Source organism: Mesocricetus auratus, unplaced genomic scaffold, assembly GCF_017639785.1.
Source record: "Mesocricetus auratus isolate SY011 unplaced genomic scaffold, BCM_Maur_2.0 contig_10282_pilon_obj, whole genome shotgun sequence".
Lineage (NCBI taxonomy): Eukaryota > Metazoa > Chordata > Mammalia > Rodentia > Cricetidae > Mesocricetus > Mesocricetus auratus.
In genome coordinates, this window is record NW_024432380.1 from 1 (window position 1) to 14,384 (window position 14,384).

A 14,384-nucleotide genomic window follows, 5' to 3' on the forward strand; every position below is an offset into this window, starting at 1 on the left:
GCAAAACAAAACAAATAAAAGAACACTGTTGGGGGTTACACTCCCAACCTCAAATTATCCTGTGGAGCCAGAGTGACAAAGACTGCCTGGAACTGGCATAAAATAGAAGGAAAATCAAAGGCATAGAGTAGAAATCCTGAAATACAATGACAAAGCTGTGTGTATTTGAGTTTCAACAAAGAATACAAAACACATATTGGACAAAGAGTCCATTCTACACATGATGCAGCAACACTGTCTTTTTTTAACCTGAGAAGATAAACTTAGATTCTCACCTTTCACCTTGTACAAAAATAAACTTGAAGACAGCAAAGACCTTTTTAAGTTCAAGACTTGAAACACCCAGAGTTCAAGACGACTTCCTAGGGGGTAGAGCAGAAACGCAGAATAGGACAATACTACAGGAGCTCATTGGGCCATGCATCAGCATGAAGATAAAGTCTCTTGACAGCACAGGACACAATCAGCAGAGGGGACAGACGTCACAGTAGGAGAAACCTCTACCAGCTGAGCTTCAGACAAGGGACTAGAGCCCTCAGTTTTCAGAGAAGTGCAGAAACTAAACACCAAGGATCTAACATTGTGAATCATCCAATGGTCGAGAGAACTGAATAGACAGTTGTCTTAACAAAAGAAAAAGCAGAAATGTCCACTAATATGTTTAGTGTTTTCAGTATCTCTAGCCTTCATGAAAATGCAGATTAAGCTACTTTGAAGGCTGGAGAGTTGGCTCAGAGGTGAGGAGCACTTGATGCTCTTGCAGAGGACCTGGTTAGATGCACTGTGTGTGACTCCAGGCCCAGGAAATTGCATATCCTCTCTGACCCCAGACACCAGGTACAAGTTTGGTGCTGATGCACACGTGCAGGCAAAACATTCATCCCCACAAAAGAATGAAATAAAATGAAAGTTAAAACTGCTTTGTGAATGCACCTCACCCCAGTCAAAATGGCTATGACCAAAAATGTAATCTGACAGCAAATGCTGGAGAGGACATGGAGAGAAAGGAGCCATACTCACTCCTCTCTCTGTCTCTCTCTCTGTCTCTGTCTCTCTGTCTCTCTCTCTGTCTCTCTCTCTCTCTCTCTCTCTCTCTCTCTCTGTCTTTGTCTCTCTCTGTCTCTGTCTCTCTCTTTTCTCTGTCTCTGTCTCACTCTCTCCGTGTGTGTGTGTGTGTGCAAATTAATACAGTCATTGTGGAATCATTTTCGATATTTTCTTAAAAATTAATCACAGCACTCCCATATGACCCAGCTATATTATTCCTTGCCCAAAGTCCACACCCTACTGGTGAGATATTTGCAGTGCATGCTTAATGTTCATTTATTCACTAAAAATGGATTTAATCCATCAGCAGTTGTGTAGATAGTGGAAATTTGGTACACATGTAAAATGGAATACTACTCGGCTCTAAACAGTGTAATCACAAAATACACAGGAAAATGCATGAACTTAGCATGCAGTACATTAAGTGAGGTCACAAGTCTCAGAATGCAAAACTACGTTGTTTTTCCTCAGATGTAGCCAACAATATATGTGAGTAAGTGTACATATGTGTACAGTGTAACATGACCAAAAGACAACAAGAAAGGATAAATATTGGGGACAAGGAAGGACTGACCACAGGTACTGAATTTTGAAACATGCCCCCGAGGGCAGGGGGCGGAGTGCCCTGGGAGCCTGCACCTGTGCACAGCAGCTGCTCCTTCCCATTCTCCAGGTATCTGCGGAGCCACTGCATGCATGCGCCCTCCAGGTAATTCCTCCATTGCTCTGCAAAACCAGCCTGCTCCCACTTGTGCTTGGTGATCTGCGCTGCTGTGTCCGCCGCCGTCCACGTCCTCAGGTCGTCATTCAGGGAGATGTAATCGTCGCCTTCGTAGGCGAACTGACTGTACCCGCGGACGAGGCGCCCATCTGGCCCCGTTTGACAGCCATACATATTCTGGATGGTGTGAGAGCCTGCGGGGACCCCGTGGTAAGCTCCGCCCATCCATCCCTCCCCTCAGCCCTGCCCGCCCGCTCCTGAGGCCAAGCTCACACTTGGAATTCTCTTTACTGACAGAGAATGTTGGTCCCTGTCCCTGCCATAGAGTCTTTGCGGGTGCATGATTTTGGGCTTGAGACACAGGGCGACTCTGGCTGGTACATATAGGGACGTGGAGGAGTGTTGATCTCTGACCCGGGGCCACTCACCGCCCTTGCTCTGGTTGTAGAAGCCAAGCACCGCCCTCAGGTTCCCTCGGTAAATCTGCTCAGTGTGTTTTATGATCCGAGTCTCCCTCTCCCAATAATCCGGCCCCTCCCGCTCCATCCACGGCGCCCGCGGCTCCATCCTCGGATTCTCTGCGTCGCTGTCGAAGCGCACGAACTCCGTGTCGTCCACGTAGCCGACCACAATGAACCTGGGATCCCCGAGGCCGGGCCGGGACGCGATGGTGATGAAATACCGCATGGAGTGCGAGCCTGGGGGCGGCGCCTGGTGAGACCCCGACCTCCTTCCGGGACCCCGGGCAGGTGCGCGGCCAGGAGGGAGCTGGGCGCGGGGCTCGGGACGCGGGAGGGGAAGGGGCGGGAGGGTCTGGCCGGGAGATGCGGGGCCACGGCTTCCCCGGTGCCGCCCCCGCCCTCCCCGCAGACGCCGTTTCCCTCCCGACCCCTCACTCACCCGTGCATGTCTGGGTCGGGGCCAGGGCGGCTGCCAGCAGCAGGAGCAGCATGCGCGGCACAGTCGCCCACATCTCGGATCTGGGCATTCGCGTTCCCCGCGCGGACTTTTTACGCTGATTGGTTCCCCGGGATCTCGACAGCCAATAGGAGTGCGAAACGCCGAGTCGTCATCAGTGTCCGGGCAGAAGGAGCTAACACAGGTCAGGAGCTGGAGAAGTGAAACTGGGGACATGGGAATCCCCAGAGCTGGGCTTCTCCACCCGGACCTCACCGCCGGACCAAGACTTTGTCTGACCCTGAGCTGCGGACAGAGCGCGTTTGTCCCGGGGTCTCTGGGCCGCCCAAGGCCACCTGCTCCTCGGGTCAGGATGAAACCTAAGAGCATGACGTTTGCGGGTGAAACACAGGCAGCATTAAAATGAACGTTCACGAAAACAGACTCTGTCACAGTCCTGGTGAGTGCTTGGGGCCTCCATGGACACCTGCAAGGGAGGTGACTGGAGTTTTCACAGCTCTGGTCAAGCCCTTTGGACACACTGTGTCATGTGTGACTCCGTGCAGGAAGGACTCTCTACCCTCCTCTGCTTTCACTTTCTACTTCAGTTATGTGTGGCTGGGGTTTGGAGACATCAATCACAATCCACAGAAACGAAAAAAGTCATAAATTAGATTTGTCTCCACACTACTGAACAGTGATGAAACCTAGAATCCCCAGTGTGTACCTCTGCCATGAGAATCACCCTCCGTCCAGTGTCCACACTGCACAGGCTGAGGAACCCAGGAGCCACGGTTACCAGGTCCAGGGTCTCATAAGTCTGGATAGTTACATTTAGTTACAGTTTCTCTCTTACTGGGGTTTATTCACTAAATAACCATGGAAGTACCCTGGAAGTGTGTGGACACGGGGAAATGTGCAGTGTAGACAGGGATCGCTGTGATACTGTATTCTGTCTCCACCAGATCTTTGTCCCAGTGGGGAAGGGGTTCCACTGTGCTGAGACGATGACCCAGGTCCACACAGACAATCTGAGGACTATGGAGTGAAGATCCGTGTAAAACACAACCACCTGGAACCACAGACGGTCATCTGGGAAGAAACACTAGGAGTCTGAGTGTAAGCACAAGGCTGTGAAGACTGGATCCTGAGTGATGAGCAAAGTCTCTATTTACAGGGGAGATTCCCGAGCACCAGGCTTGGCAGTGTGAGCGCCCCCTGCAGGTGGACACAGGAGCCTGGTGTCTGTGGGAGTCTGTGTGGTGCTTGCAGGCCAGGGCCTCTGCTTTAAAGAGAAATCATCTCTCCCTTGTATCCCGACCCTAGTGTTGTTGCCATTGTGTTCCTGGAATCGACTTTTCTTCTGGAAGTTCCAGGTTTGACATCTGGTGAGAAGGAAGAGGAAGGGTGAGGAGAGGACAAATTGTTTTGGGCTTTGAGTCTCTCCTGGTGTTTTTGTTTTGTTTTTCAGGCATGGTCTGCCGCTCCACTGTGGCTGTCCTGAAACTTACTGTGTAGACCAGACAGACTTGCCTTGAACTCACAGAGATACACCTGTCTTTTAATCCCATGACCTGGGATTAAAGGTTTGTGTCACCACACCTGGCTTTAGTTATTTCTATGGCTGTGATAAGACACCATGACCCCCACAAACTTTAAAAGGGACATGTTTCACTTGGTCTTAAGTTTCCAGAGGGTTTGAGTCCATGGTGGCAGAGGAAAGGAATGGTGGCTGGAGCAGCTGAGAGCTCACATCTTGATCTGCAAGCTTCAGAGACACTGGGAACAGTGGGAGTCTATTAAAACCTCAATGCCCACCCCAGTGACACACCTCCTCCAACAAGGCCACACCTCCTGATCCTCCCCACACAGTTCCATCACCTGGAGCTGAAGTGTCTGAACCTGTGAGCCTGTGTGTCCATTCTCATTCAAACATCCCAGCATGCAGTGTGGAGTGTGAGATGCCCTGCAGGGTTCTGCAGATGTGTGCATGTGATCTCTAGACAAACACCCTCAACCAGGAGGACTCCACTGTGTTAGGATCCCCCCTTTCTTCTGTCACCTCCTGCTCAGCCCTTCTCTGTCCCTCAGGCCTCACCCCATCAGTGCCCAGCACCCCTCACTCGAGCTCTGCACTAACCCTGCCTCTTCCTTTGCCTCCAGTTTCTGTGGTCAGCCATCTTGTCAGCTGTCTTGCCGTGAGCCAGGCTGTGCTGTTTCCTTCTGTAAAATTCCATCAGGGACTGGACAGATGGCTCACAGGTCATAAGCACCTGTTCTGTCCCAGAGAATTCGTGTTCAGTTCCTATCAACAACATGGTGCTTCACAACCATCTGGGACTGCAGTTCCGGGTGATCCAGTGCCTGGTGTACCTGCATACCTACATATATACACACATGTATGCATAATCTAATAAAATACAGACATCTAATGAAAATAAAATTAAAAATACATTGTGAAAAGTGCTCCAATGGCTCCCTCTCCTCTCCTACACATCTAGAGTGTGACACCCAGGCTGAGGGCACAGGGCTGTTTAGTTAACACTGAATCACCAGTAAGAGAAGGAAGAGCTGGAACAGGACAGGCATTGATGACTGAAAGACACTGCACTGAAATTAACATTAGCAAAACAGTGTAAAATTAAAAACAGAGGAAGATTTCATTTTATTGTCCTACTGTGCACAGTGGATCACTGTCTCACTCCAGAAAGAAGACACAGTGTGTGCTCATTTTTGCATTTTCACATTGGGTTGGTTTTTTTCTTCGAGACAGGGTTTCTCTGTGGCTTTGGAGGCTGTCCTGGAACTGGCACTTGTAGTCCAGGCTGGTCTCAAACTCACAGAGATCCTCCTGCCTCTGCCTCCCAAGTCCTGAGACTAAAGGTGTGTGCCACCAATGCCCGGCTTGTGTTGGTTTTTTAATTGCTGCTGAACATGACAAACTCCAGTCAACACTTGAAGGGTAACTGAAGAGATCATGACATCCCCAACATTCAGAAAGCTCCTGGAGCTAGTGATGCCCCCTGTCCTCATTTTCCCTCCCACTGCAGCCCCTCCAGGATCTCTCCTTTTTTTTTTTTTTTTTTTGGCTTTTTCGAGGCAGGGTTTCTCTGTATTGTTTTGGAGCCTGTCCTGGAACCTGCTCAGTAGACCAGGCTGATCTTGAACTTACAGGGATTCACCTGCCTCTGCCTCCCGAGTGCTGGGATTAAAGGCGTGGGCCACCAATGCCCAGCTGAGGATCTCTCCTTTTTAAAATCAAAGAGAAGCATATTAGAGTCTAGGGCAAGAGCCCCACCTAGGGACAAAAATCAAGACTCATCTGAGTCCACATAGGATACAGCTAAAGGGGGACCATGGCTGGCTGAGCTGCCCACAGGCTCCTGTCTATACACATCCAAGGGTCTTGGGTCTGAGGCTGTCCTGCCCTTGTCAAACTTACAGCCTGATGGAACTTCCCATCCCTTTCCACCTGTGAGATAAAAACACTTTGTAAGAGGTTGGGGAGGAGGCAGAGCCACGAGGGCCAAAAGGAGTCGAAAAGCTTGGAACCAGGGAAGTGTCCAGAACTCTGAAACAGACTGTGACATGTATTCTTGGTTGTCAACCTGAGCACATCTGAAATGAACAAAACTGAAAAATGGAGGACATACCTGTGAGGGACGTTTACTTAATTTGAAGGCAGAAGGTCAATTTCTGATCTGTGACTTTGAGGTAGGAAGACATACCGTTATTCCAGATCTTTTGAGCTAGAAAAACCCACTTCTAGTCTGGGTCACACCTGCTGGAAGGCAATGCAAGGATGTGGAAGAAGGGAGCTTTTGCTCTCTGCCTCCTAGACCTCACCTCACTAGCAGGTCCATTCCTTCCCTGGCAGTAGAGCCGACTTCTTCAGCATCCAGCATATACTGAGGACCAGCTGAGACATCCAGCCTGGTGGGCTGACTGAGCAACTACTTGGTTTTTGGACTTTTTATTTATAGTCAGACATTGTTGGGTTAGCTGGACCACAGCCTGTAATTCATTCTAATAAACTCCCTTTCTATAGATAGATACACAGATGCATAGATAGATACATAGCTAGATAGATTCAGTCTATCAGTTCTATTACACACGAGAATCCTGACTGTTACAATGACCCAGGAAAAGCAGAGGAAACACTGGGATGTGATGGGGGGAAGAGAACCAACTGTCTTCCTGGAGAACTGTCCTCAGTGAACATCTATCCCTCCATTCTCTGACTGCTGTGACCCAAGACCCATCTCCACCACTGTTGGGGTCACGAGTCTGTCCTGCCTCCTCTCATGTGCTTTACAATAAAGTGTCTGCAAGCAGAGCCCCAGGCTGGGCGAGCATTGTGTGGGATGCTACACTCACAATCCTGAGTCCCCCTCCTTAACACCAGAGACTCAAATATTTAAATTTCTTAAGACCAAGCTCTCCAAATCATAAAATCCCCAAAGTCACAGTCCTGTCCCCTAAACTAAAATACCAAATGTTTAAATCGGGAAAATCAAATTCCCCATGAGCAGAGTTCCCATGGTGTGGAGGGTGTCACTGTAAGAAGGGAGAAAACCAAGTTCTAGGAAAGCCTTGGCCGCACAGTGCAGCTCCTGTAAAAACCTTATAAACACTCATCATCCTCTACCGGGTGTTTCTCCCAGCTGATGAAGGCCCAGAGCCTTGGATGCACCAAAACTTCCCTTGTCTGAAGACGCTGGTGAAGTTACTGTTGGCTGGGAAACAACTGAGTCTATAGCAGGCCCTTTGTGCACCTTCTGGCCCTGTGACGTCCAGAATGTTTCTGCCCAGTGTGTGGTCTGGATGTGAGCACGTGCAGAGTAGATTCCCTCAGACCCAAAGCACGGGAAGCCTGGCACAGCAGATGGGAAAGGTGGGTGGGAGCTCACTTCAGGGTGTGTCACCTTACAGGAGAACTTGATAAAGACCATTATCATAGAGAAAATTACCCTGAGCCTGTGGTCTGGGGAGAGCCAGGTGCTGAGAGAAAACACCCCTGATACTCAGGACAACCTGAGACTTGAGAGTGCAGTTCATCACCCTGGAGGTCTGCTGACTCAGCATGTTTGCTCTTATTGGCACAGTGTGCAAAGTCTTGTGTCGGTGTGACCTTGTCACACATTCATACAATGAACTTGTGTCCTGTGTCCTCTCTCTTCCTCTATTGCTTCCTCTAGACACACTTTCCAAGTCTGAGTCCCTAGCTTGGCCTCCAGCTCTGATGAAGCAGCACCCAGGAGGTTTCCCGGGATCCATTCATGATACATTGTTTCTTTCTGATTTTGTTTCATTCTATTTTTTTTTTTTTTGGTTTTACGAGACAGGGTTTCTCTGTTTTGGAGGCTGTTGGTCCAGCCTGGCCTCGAACTCACAGAGATCTGCCTGCCTCTGCCTCCCAGAGATCTGCCTGCCTCTGCCTCCTGAGTGCTGGGATTAAAGGTGTGCGCCACCAACGCCCGGCCATTCTATTTTTATTTCATGTAGATTTCCAAGACAAGGTTTCTGTGGGTAGCCCTGGCTGTCCTTGAACTCCTTTTGTAGACCGGACTAGTTTCAAACTCCTATCTGCTTCTGCCTCTGCCTCTCCAAGGCTGGGATTAAATTGTGAACTACCAATGCTGAGTGTTAGTGGTACACCCTTTTAATCTCAGCACTTGGAAGGCAGAGATAGGAGGATCTCTGTGATTTTGAGACCATCCTGGTCTACAGAGTGAATTCCAGGACAGGATCCAAAGTTACAAAGAAATCTGTCTTGAAAAACCAGAAAAGTAATTGTGTCCCATCACACCTGGCTCCCTTTTGTTTTATGAGGTAACTTCACTGTGCAGGCCCAGCACACGCAGGCTTCATGGAGTGAGTTGTGCATCAGGCATCACCTGGACACACCTTGGGCTCCTGGATCCAATGTGGGGTCAGTGCCACTTAGTTTTCCACCGACCTCCTTCTGTGAACTTCAAATCACTCCCCTCCCACTTGACCTTGATGCTCACATTGACAACAGCGCCCAACATCCAAGTGCCCAGCAGTGGGTTCAGGAACAAGGACTGTGCCACTCCAGAGTCTTCCTATTCAAGATACAAGATGGTCTCCTACATAGTTGCAATCAGAGGGTCCTGTGTGGTCATGACCTTTGCATTGGTCCTGTCTTCCTTCCTTCCTTCCTTCCTTCCTTCCTTCCTTCCTTCCTTCCTTCCTTCCTTCCTCCCTTCCTCCTTTCCTTTCCTTTTCCTTTCTTTTGTTTATCTTCTTCATTCCTTTTCTTTTTCCTTTTTTTTAAAGACAGGGTTTCTCTGTGTAGCTCTGGCTGCCCTGGAACTCTCTGTAGACCAGGCTGACCTCAAAGTCACAGAAATCCACCTGCCTCTGCCTCCTGAGCGCTGCTGGGATTAAAGGCTTCCTCATCATGCCCCAGGTCCTGTCACCTTGATTCCAGCTTTCAAGGAGACCTGGGAGTGAAGCTCCCTGATCTTTCCTCAGCCTCTGTTCCCACCCTTCAGTAATGCTGACCTGGGAGCCCTGGAAGCCATGGGCAGGACAAAACGTGTCCCTCTCTTTCCCAAGACAGTGAGTCCCTGCTATGTTCTGTAACAGGGCAGCTGTTCATCCTCCATGTTCATTACCAGCATACAGAGTACAGGTGGGCCTCCCATAGGTCTCAGAAGGCTCTGGCTCTACTTGAAAACCTCACAGAACACCAGCCTGTTGGAGTGGTTGCAGACAGGGTCCTGGAATGTGGTGGCAGGGGTGACACACATGCCACTGTGTCCCCAAAGACTGAGAAGTGCTGAGTCCTGGGGGCAGACCTTCTTCCCTTCTTCCCCCTGGCTGCCCAGTGTGCTGGGCCTGCACAGTCCTGCTCCCTGCCTGCACTGAGGGGAGAGTTTGCTGAGGAGACGCTTGTGGCAGGCAGAGGGGTGGAGTAGGGTGAGGAAAGCAGAAAGATGACCCTGCAGGTTAAATGCACCCCTTGTCCCCATTTTCAGCTCTCAAGCTCCTGTGATTTATATTTTAGTTCATTTAGCATGCCTGGAGCCCTTGAAGGTCAGAGGAGGAGTCAGAGCCCCGGGATCTGGAGTCATGGGTGGTTGTGAGCCACCTTGTGGGTTTTGAGAACGGAACCCAGGTCCTCTGCAAGACCAGTGCTCTGCACCACAGAGCCAACTCTCCAGGCCCTCCAAAGTAATTTTTAAATAATCATTTTATCTTGTCCAAACAGAAATTATATTCCCTCTGAGAAATCACTATTTTCCAAAGTAAAACAATAGAGTGAGAAGAATGGATCTTTTTACATGTTACATTTCCCCACATCCTCTTCTTCACCATCTTGTTAGAAGACTGATGCGTTTTCTTGTCCACTTCTGTCTTCAACCATCATTTTGGTTGAAGTACGTGAGGAGAAAAAACGTCCAAGTTCACATCCACACACAAGAGCTGTTATTTTTGTTGTCGTCGTTGTTTTGTCTTGTTTTTCCAGACAGGGTTTTTCTGTGTAGTCCTTGGTGTTCTGGAATTGGATTTGCAGACCAGGCTAGCCTCGAACTCACAGACATCCGCCTGCCTCTGCCTCCCCGAGTGCTGGGATTAAAGGCGTGTGCTGACATCACTCAGATGTCATGTTTAATGTCTTCAGGTAGACATGGACACTCAATTTTGCTAAGACAATAAGATAACACCTTAAGCTTTCATAAGTATGTTGTGTTTTGCGCATGTGAGTGTTTTATCTGCATGCAGGTATGTGAAACACATGGGGCCTGCAGCCTGAGGAGGTCAGAAGAGGGCATCAGATTCCAGGGTCTGGAGTTACAGGGGGCTGTGAGCTGCCTTGTGGGTGCTGGTCCAGGGCAAGGAGGGATGGGGTTGAGCTATGTACACTTGAGAGTGGTGCCTGCAGGGGGCAGAGTGAGGCCTGTGTGCCCCTCTGTCTTAGTTGTCCCTGCTGTGATAAAACACTATGACCAACAGCTACTTGAGAAAGAGAGGGTTCGTGTCTGCTTACACTTCCACATCTCATCCAGCATGGACGGGATCCAGGGCAGGACCTTGAGGCGGGATCCTGGAGGTGGGAACTGAAGCAGAGGCCATGGAGGAACATGTCCTACTGCCTTTTGCCTCATGGCTGCTCAACCAGGTTCCTTCCACACCCCAGTGCTACCTGCAAGCGCTGGACCTCCCACGTTGATCTGGGCCACCCACAGCCACCAATAATGAAGAAGGCCCTACAGAATTACATTGAATGGAGACACTTTCTCCTTAAAGCTCCTCGAGCTTGTCTAGGTGTGTGTCAAGTGACTAAAATTAAATGGCACAACTTCCCTTTGCAGAGTCGCTGAGCCTAGGAGCTGAGTGAGGAGGGTGTGTACCAGCCCCTCCTCCTGATATGGAGCACCAGGAACCCATTCTGCTTGGGGAGGCCCCATTGTTAGAAGAGATGGACTTCAGAGTAGGGGACACACTGAGTTCCAACTACATCTTTTTCCCTCAGTTCCAAGACCCTTTCACCCTCTTGCTTGTTATGTGACTCTGTTGGTATAGTCACAGGTACACTGAGTAGTAAGTAGGTCAGGGAAAGTGTCTTCAGAGCAGCCAAGTCTGACTTGATTTTGGAACGGATTGATTATGGAAGGATTTTGGAAGGATGGATGGAGGGAGAGAGAGAGAGAGAGAGAGAGAGAGAGAGAGAGAGAGAGAGAGAGTTAGCTTATGACGCTCCAGGGCCCACATCTAGGAACATCAATGACCTTGGGGACAGCATTCAGGACTGTCCCTGTGATACTGGTCTGCTCTAAAGTGTTGGAGCTCTCCTGTGATTGGTCAGAGCTGGAGAGTGACATCAAGGGACGGGGACAGGGATGGAGTCTTGTGACTGGTAGTGATGACCAATAGGATCCATCTGGCTTCTAGGTGAGTGAAGGAGATGAATGGGACAAATATGACAGAGAATAAGTAATGAGGGGACATTAGAGAATCAGGCAGTGTCATCTGCCACCACCATTCCAGACTGCAGTGGGAGGGCAGGAGTGGAGGGGACCCCACACCTCTGTCCTTTCTGACTCCCCACCTTGGGGAACACAGAGGGAGGTGCTCTTCTCTTGCTCAGTGACCTCAGCCCCTTCCTGGGAAGGCAGGGATGGCAGCAGGTGTCAGGGCTCCTGTGACCGAGCCTGGACAGTCTCCAGCCTTGTCTATAGGAGGAGAGGACACAGGAGCATGCTGGACGCAGAGTGTCAGACCCTAAGTTGTCTATTTTCCTTAGCCTGGGTCCCTGTGGAGCAGGGAGACCTTCACCCATAAGAGTTTTGCTGATAAATCTTCAGCATATATAAAGAGCTTGTGAAGCAGACCGGGTGAGTCGTAAGTGTAAGTTCACGTGTCAGTCCACTCATTCCTAGTCACTTCTCACATCACAGTCATCTGTCTGCATGTTCCCACACGGATTCATTAAATTACATCTATGAGTGAATTCTTGCCTGTATGTATTTGTATCGTGTGTCTATCTGGTGTCCACAGGGGACATTTGATGCTATGGAACAGGAGTTATGGATGGCTGTGAGTCACTGTGTAGGTGCTGGTGTCTGTACATGAGTCCTGAGCAAGAGCAGCCAGTGCTCTGAAACCCTGAGGCATCTCTTCAGTCCCTGGATCATGTCTTTTAAACAAACACAAATCTAAGGTAGACTCAGCCTGTAAATCCTGGAGTCACCACTGGAGGCAGCAGCAGGGGACAGCACCTGGAGTAGGGGATGAAGTAGTTTCCATCTTTGGCATTCCCACGATCTATTTTTTAAACGATACATTAATCTTAGTCTACGAGACTTTTCTTGCCTGTCCATCTTTGCAGCAGGTTTCTATCTGGTGTACAGGGCTATTGGAAGCCAAGGAAGAGGAATTATGGATGGCTGTGAGCCACCATGTGTGTGGTGATATCTGACCCTGGTTCCTCTGCAAGAGCAGCAGGTGCTCTCAACCTCTAAGCCATCTCTTCAGTCCCTGGATCATGTCTTTCAAATAAATGCAAATCTGAAGTAGACTCAGCCTGTAAATCCTGGAGTCACCACTAGAGGCAGCACCAGGAATCCCAGAGCCAGGGAGGGAGAAGGGACCTTGGGCAGAGCACAGATCTGAGATGAGACCCTGTGAATTCCTCCTGTCTGCCCATCTTATAACCCCAGGTTAGATTCTGAAAGATGGAAAGAAGGAGAGAACCACAGCCTCCTGTGTGTAGGGGCCTAGTTGGGTCCTGAGGGGATAAGGATGGAAAAACAACTCTTTTTTTTTTTTGGTTTTACAAGACAGGGTTTCTCTGTATTGTTTTGGAGGCTGTCGGTCCAGCCTGGTCTCAAACTCACAGAGATCCGCCTGCCTCTACCTCCCGAGTGCTGGGATTAAAGTTGTGCGCCACCACCACCCGGCTGGAAAAACAACTTTTAATGCTGTCACTCAGGAGGCACAAGGGATAAGGAAGCAGAGTCCACTTAAAGGAATATAAATGGGCCTAGTCCTCCATACAAACTAAAAAGTCAACAATAAAGAGCAAATATGGGGTAAAGAGGTATAGTCAGGTCAGAGCCCAGGTTGACCCGTCCTGGCTGTCCTGGATGCTCAAAATCCTGGGCCAGGACTCAGCTCTGACCATCCTATAGTCCCTGTGAGCACAGATCTCAGCATGTGGTTCTAAGTGATGAAGAGAACAGAGCCAGGAGGTGACAGAGCTGAGGAGTGACCATGTCACACTCGACAATGGACTGAGCTCCACCTGGGCACAGCCCTGTTCTCACTCAGCTTCTACAATCTCATCTTTTCACAGAAGACACACAGCCCACTGAACACAGATTCTGGGAGGTTCTCCACGCTGCCATTCATTTCTTCCACAACCTCTAAGTATCTCAATAATTAATTTAACAGCTAATCAACCTGTCGAATCAAGGATGAGAACAATCAAGTTCAAATCAAGATCCTTATTTTCAGTGGGGATGTCAGAGGTGCAGCTCAGGGCAGCATGGAGGTGACAGGATGGAGATGTCCCCTCCTGTCTGCTGGAACAGGAAAGTTGGCCATGGAAGGGCACACAGGCAGTGCAGGGACAGGGTCCTGGTGTGCAGGACGGGGCTGGGCTGAGCTTCACATTGAGTCCAAAGGATCATAGGGAACATCAGACACCATTGCTGAGAGTGAACTGAGGGGCCCTAGATGTCACAGGAGAGATCTGTACACAGTGACTGTCACTCCATCCATGCCTGGCAGCTGTCTTCACGCTACAGAACAAGAGTCATGAACAATCACTGTGAAGACAACATCCCAACAACACACCACTCACTCATAGGTGATTCTGAGAGTCCCTGAAACCCAATCATGTCCATTTTGCCCCCCAACCCCAAATGAGGTCCAAAAGTGTCACCTTCACAGTCTTGGAGAGACACATCAGAGCTCTGGGCACTGTCCCTGCCTAGGATTAAAAAATATATATCCATAGGAAGGTAAAAACAGGACCCCCAGCAGATTTTGCTGGAGGAGCGATTATGGATTTCCAGAGGCCCTCTAAACACTCAGGTTCACTCCTCAGGCTTCAGGGACAATCCTGCTCCCCACGCTTACCTGCAGCTGGAGCATAGTTGCCTCCTTTTCTACCTGTGAGAAGAAAAGCTGTGAGAGATCAGGGAGGAGCCCAACCCTAGGAAGTTTCCAGAACCTACAGAAGTCC

General features: G+C 49.6%; 1 protein-coding gene and 2 long non-coding RNA genes across 4 annotated transcripts; 1 reads left to right on the forward strand and 2 right to left on the reverse strand.

Annotated features, from left to right (window-relative positions):
* Positions 1–1,686: 1,686 nt before the first annotated feature.
* Positions 1,687–2,768, reverse strand: LOC121138339 (RT1 class I histocompatibility antigen, AA alpha chain-like; the record flags this gene model as incomplete). Its single annotated transcript, XM_040741062.1, is given in 3 exon segments — positions 1,687–1,962; positions 2,197–2,466; positions 2,669–2,768. Coding segments are annotated over 3 exon segments (634 nt in total), but the record flags the coding sequence as incomplete, so codon positions are not given.
* A 183-nt stretch (positions 2,769–2,951) lies between these two features.
* Positions 2,952–5,131, forward strand: LOC121138340. 2 transcript variants are annotated; one of them, XR_005875411.1, is made up of 3 exons: positions 2,952–3,125; positions 3,274–3,467; positions 3,631–5,131. It is a non-coding gene; the product is annotated as an uncharacterized LOC121138340 (long non-coding RNA). The 2 variants fall into 2 exon arrangements; XR_005875412.1 differs by lacking the exon at positions 3,274–3,467.
* A 7,965-nt stretch (positions 5,132–13,096) lies between these two features.
* On the reverse strand, positions 13,097–14,272 carry LOC121138338. The gene is made up of 2 exons (XR_005875410.1): positions 14,082–14,272; positions 13,097–13,938 (listed from the first exon to the last, which is right to left on the reverse strand). It is a non-coding gene; the product is annotated as an uncharacterized LOC121138338 (long non-coding RNA).
* Between the last annotated feature and the right edge of the window lie 112 nt (positions 14,273–14,384).